This window comes from Engystomops pustulosus, chromosome 4 (assembly GCF_040894005.1).
Source record: "Engystomops pustulosus chromosome 4, aEngPut4.maternal, whole genome shotgun sequence".
Taxonomy (NCBI): domain Eukaryota; kingdom Metazoa; phylum Chordata; class Amphibia; order Anura; family Leptodactylidae; genus Engystomops; species Engystomops pustulosus.
The window spans coordinates 217,607,994-217,613,865 of NC_092414.1; the positions used below are offsets into that span (position 1 = coordinate 217,607,994).

The 5,872-nt window shown below is 44.8% G+C and overlaps 1 protein-coding gene across 1 annotated transcript; it reads left to right on the top strand.

The window, feature by feature from the left end:
* Positions 1-2,837: 2,837 nt before the first annotated feature.
* On the top strand, positions 2,838-4,858 carry LOC140125806 (vitelline membrane outer layer protein 1 homolog). The gene is made up of 3 exons (XM_072144673.1): positions 2,838-3,024; positions 3,221-3,336; positions 4,460-4,858. The coding sequence occupies exons 1-3, from the start codon at positions 2,875-2,877 to the stop codon at positions 4,746-4,748; spliced, it is 555 nt and encodes a 184-aa protein (XP_072000774.1). The 5' UTR covers positions 2,838-2,874; the 3' UTR covers positions 4,749-4,858.
* Positions 4,859-5,872: the final 1,014 nt, after the last annotated feature.

The following is a 5,872-nucleotide window of genomic DNA, read 5'->3' on the forward strand; positions in this document are numbered from 1 at the left end:
TGGGTTTCAAAGCTGGACATGTGGCACGAACTGGCGCTGTACGCCTTGGAGGTTCTTGCCTGCCCTGCCGCTAGTGTGTTGTCCGAGCGGGTTTTCAGTGCAGCTGGTGGCATCATCACCGATAAGCGTACACGCCTGTTGACTGATAGCACTGACAGGCTGACGCTTATCAAGATGGATTTCTCATGGATTTCTCATGATTTCCATTCTCCACCAGGTGAAGGAAGCTCAACCTGAATAATTTATGCACTCCTCCTCCTCATTTTCCTCCTTCTCCTCCTCTTTGTACACTAAAGCAGAGGAAACTGGCTATTTTTTGCCAGGGCCAACTGGCTCTAGCTATAGTACTCTATGTATTTAATTTTTCTGAAGGGCCACCTACCCGGTCCTCTGTTTTAAACAATTTTTGGGAGTGCCACATACAGGCACTCAATCTATTTAATTTTTCTGGAGGGCCACCTTCCTGCTCCTCTGGTTTGAAAACTTTTTTGGACTGCCATATACAGGCAATCAATCTATTTCATTTTTCTGGAGGGCCACCTACCTGCTCCTCTGGTTTGAAAACTTTTTTGGACTGCCACATACAGGCACTATCCAAATTAAATTGTCTCCATAGCAGTCTCCACACATCGTTGTTTTAGCTGCCTCCACACGTTGTCTCCATTGCTACCTCCACACGTCATCGCCATAGCTGCCTCCAAAAGTCGTCCATATAGCTGCCTCCATACATCGTCCCTTTAGCAAACGAGCTGTGTCAGGCAGAATTTTGGGTTGTTTTCATGGCTTCCACATCAAACTTGTTAACTTTGTTGCCACCCTGCTGTGTAATCCACAAAATATACTGGCAAACTTTTATCATTTACCGATATTATTTCAGCGCTTCTTGCTTCTTATTCCCCTCACCCGCCATAACCCAAACATATAAGAACACTACTACACTTGATCTTATACAAAAGGTTCTTAGAAGTGCTGTTTGGGGAGTAGCCTAGAGACAGGGGCTTGGATTGGCGAAAGCTCGCCTGGCAGCGAACCGCTAGCTCCATCCCAAGATCCAACTAACATAGTTTTAACTGCAGCACCTTTAATCTACTACTAGTTCACTGCCTCCTTACATCGTCCCCTTATCAAACGAGCTGTGTCGGGCAGAATTTTCAGGTGTTTCACCAGATACATAATGGAAATCGGCCCATCTGTCACAGCCATGCTGGCGACCTGAAGTTGCAATCATAGCAGCGCAATATGGATGCCCCATACTGTCGTTCTTAATCATGGAACCATTTACGAAAAAACTATTAAAAATAGAACCGCTATGCTATTCCATTATTCCTAGGTGAAATATTCAAACGATCCCGCCTGCTTTGAAAATTATAATTTTTTCAAAGTAAACGCTTCTGGCCCCCAGGCCCATTTTTGGTGTGGAGGAGCCGAGAGACAGGGGCTTGGACTGGCGAAAGCTCGCCTGGCAGCGGACCGCCAGCTCCATCTCAAGATTAGGCAGCCTCAGAGGCATCCATGCATGCTGCCCCTGCTGTTTCCTGTCCATTTTGCCTCCACGATCCTCCACAGCATCCACCAATGTCTCATTTCAACTCTCTATACCCCAGACGCTGGAGCACGAGAGGATATGCAGCACATCATCCCCTTGTCAAACGAGCTGTGTCAGGCAGAATTTTCGGGTGTTTCACCAGATACATAGTGGAACTCGGCCCATCTGTCGCCGCCATGCTGGAGACCTGAAGTTGCAATCATAGCAGCGCAATATGAATGCCCCATACTGTCGCTCTTTATCATGGAAGTCGTCTCCATGGCTGCCTCCACATGTCGTCCCCTTATCAAAAGAGCTGTGTCAGGCTCATTTTTCGGGTGCTTCCCCAGATACATTATGGAACTTGGTCACTATGTCACCACCATGCTGTGTTATCGACTAAATATACCGTCAACCTTTTGTTCACATAGGAAATCATTTCACCTCCTTTGTTGAAGCCTGAGTCCATTTAGGGTATGTCGCCATGCCACTCTCTAGCCTGCCACTGCTGCCGCTGCCTCTGCATGCCGTCCCCTATAGTGTCAGGGTCAATTATTGGGTGTTTTAGATGCTATCTAACCTCATTCGGTCAGTCTGTCATGGCCATGCTGTTGCCCATAATTTTGGCATAATGGTGCGATTAAGCAGCCTCAGAGGCATCCATGCATGCTGCCCCTGCTGTTTCCTGTCCATTTCCGTGGTGTTTCCATCATTTTCTGAGGTTCCCAGGTGTTTGGCCAAGCTTCCCTGTGCAGAGCCTTGGTCCCCTTGAAAAATGCTCGAGTCTCCCATTGACTTCAATGGGGCTCGTTATTCGAGACGAGCACTCGAGCATCGGGAAAAGTTCATCTCGAATAACGAGCACCCGGGCATTTTAGTGCTCGCTCATCTCTAGCCCATAGCAATACATGGAGCCATGAGCAAAAGCCACGGCCGTATCATGAATGGAAAAAATGTGCATCGGGGTAAATGTGACTTTTTAAATACTTTTTGGTAGAAAACATATAGAACCTTTTTCCCTTTCCCTCCGGCTCTGCTTGTGTATTATCGTGACGTGTTGGGTAACTGGAAGTTTTGTGATTGTGTAATCTTTACATGAGAAATGAGCAAAAAACAGGAATATGTGAACTTCCACTGAAGTTTAGTTTTTCTTGTTAATTCCCCCCCCCCCTACAAAGATCAATATTCTGTATACATTAGGTTAATTATTAATATAACAAATATTTCAGGTAAGAGGATGCCTAAAAGAAGGTAAAAAAAATCTCCGCTATATATTTGGGACACAAATTCAGAAGGAGACACCAGTCACCTTTAGCTGTCGGAGCTGATCCAAAGTTCAACTTCAGAAGATGTTCTCTGCCATCCTAATATCATTACTGATCCAGGCAACAATTACCACAGGACAATGGATTTCAGTTGGCAACGGTGGTCCTTGGGGTGACTGGGGATCTCGGCAGTGGTGTCCACCTAGGACTGTAGCGAGAGGATTCAGCTTACGGGTAAAGTATTATAACAGAAATCTGATGAGAGGAGTGGATAGTGGTGGTGGGGAGAAGCCTCAGTGGGGATCCCTCTATCACCTATAACTTGGTAACGTCTCAGCTTCTCTAGAACACAGATTCTGAACAAATTGGGGTCTATGTTGCAAAGTGTAAATCAACAAAGGTTTGACCATCAGAATGTCCTTGATTTTAGGTGGAACGTCCACTTGGATCTGACGGAGATGATACTGCCCTGAATGCAATCAGACTATACTGTGCTTCACCATCAACTAGAGATACACAGGAAACAATCACATCTTCCGAGAGCAGGTAAGTCCAAACATTTATGTATTTTAAGATTTATTTGTCTTGGGTTTTGGATACTTCTGACCACCTCTGTGTTCCTGAAGAACGTTTCCATATGAGGCCGGTCCTGATAGGGTCCTACTAGGATAACTGTCTTATTATTAGAGAAACATATTTGAAACCATTTGTGGAGAGATAAATATTTGGTTAAACCCCTTAGATGCATTTAGAAAACAATAAAACTTGTGATACCAAGAGATGTCCTGAAGCGCTATGGAATTTGATGGCGCTATATAAATAAAGATTATTATTATTATTATTATGATGTCCTACTAATGTCACCTATTTCCTACTTCTGTGACTCTAATACAAATAGGGTCCACAGTGAGAGGAGTTTGGATCCTATTGTTCTTCTTGTTCTGTGTTTTATTTAAACCATGAACAACCTCATTTTCAGAGGACTTGTTTTTTGTAGGATGATGTGATTTTTTTTGTGAGGCTTACTCACCGACCTTATATTGTTTGTTTCATTTTGGTCTCTGAAATCTCTCATCATTTGTCTTCTTTCTGCCCATCTAACAGTCACAAGAATGTAAGTTCTGGACATATGCTCGCCATTGCTTAGACAGCTGTCACATTTCCCCAGGTGCCCCTGTGGCCCATGTGCCTCTCAGTGCTTGGCCGCCATCGCGGACATATTTGCGCCTGTGGAACGACCTGGTGGTACCATGCAGCAACAAGTCCAACCTGCTTTGCGGTGGGCTCTGGTAACAACTGGGTATCACTTAGACTCTGGTCCCAGGTGTCGGCTTACGTCATTGTTTGCGGTGGTCCAATGTGTCCACTACCCCTGGTGCTTGACACCCAGTCAATTCTATGGACTTATTTACAAAGACGTCCATGGGACTGTTGTTTGCATCCTAAATAATTGCACGTGTCATGAGCAGATAACCTGAGAAATAGAAACATGTCATCTTCTATAACTCAAAATGAGGTCAAGTGCAATACTGCAGGAGGAGGCAAAGTGTTTCCAACCTTCTCCTTCTGCTCACCTACCTTAGATGTTCTCTAACAGCCGCTGTTAGGCAATTCTGCATAAAAAATGTCTTGTATGACAAATAACCTTATCTTTGGTCTCTCTTTGCAGTTGGGGCGACTGGACTCCTGTTTCATGGTGTCCCAGTGGACATCTCATGAGCTTCGCATTGCAAGTGGAGCCAAAACAGGGCGATGGAGACGACACAGCAGCCAACAACATCATGATGCAGTGTTCAGACTACACTGTTCTTACAGGAAAAGGGGGCTACTGGGGAACTTTCGGCAGCTGGAGTGGAACTTGCCCTTCTGGGATCTGCGGTATCCAAACCAGAGTGGAAGGAAAACAAGGGCGCGGAGATGACACCGCTCTCAATGATGTCAAGTTTGGATGTTGTTGAACCATAAAAGAACTCAATAAAGTTAAAGATACCACTCCGTCCATATCTTGAAGCAACACTGAAACTTTGTGTCTTTTGAGATGTCCACATGGTAATAAATATTACAATTCAATTTCCATTGGTTATGAACTTGTTTTAAATTGTGGTCGGACTCTACTATATATTTCATTATAATTGGTAAGATCCGGACTCCTCTGTCTCCTCTGACTCAAGATATTGTGGGAGGAGGTCAGCAGGAGACCCTCTTGTCTCCCAATAAATGGGGAATGGTGGTGAGAAACCGCAATGAACGGAGGTTGCTATGGACCATGTCTCATATATATTAATGATGTTGGTTCTTTGTCTACAGTGTCCAAATTTACATTTCAAAATATATCTACAAACATTAGTTATAAATTAATAAATGTTTATCAATATGACGCATTTTAACCTTAATGGAGCACATTTACTTAACCGTCCTACGTGAACCCCGAAAGTGCATTGTCCGACTGGAATGCACATCTGCTGCCGGATATCAGGCCCCCGATATCCTGCATATCTTGCGCCCAATTCCCTGCTCAGGTCTGCATTCTTCTTCCTGGTGCATGTAAGTGCATTGTCTTGCTAAAACAAATTGAATTGCGTAATCCCTCCCCCCCCCATTTCCATTGCACAAAGTCCGATCGCGTGCGACACAATCCCCTTCCAACTCCCTGTCACAGCAGCGCAAATCCCGAAAATGTTGGGAGGTTTAACGGAAATGCGATTCGGTGACCCTTAGTAAATAAACCCCAATATCTGGTGAAATTCATGAATCGATCATTTCATCCAATAACTGGTGTATTCTCATTGTCTGGGAGATTCGAGCATTTTTCAAGGGGACCAAGGCTCTGCACAGGGAAGTTTGGGCAAAAACCTGGAAACCTCAGAAAATGATGGAAAACCCAAGGAAATGGGGGGATGTGGCTTGGCCGCTGAGAGAAATGGCTGCATGAGAGAGGAGCTCTGTCTCACCAGCGGAATAACAGCAGCATACCACACTTCTAGCTAACCCTGATGTCCCCCACCATGTCTGGAACATCGGTAAACACCGTGGGGAGGAAGAGAAATGGCGGAGGAGCAGGTAATAAGCTTATTAAAGCTTT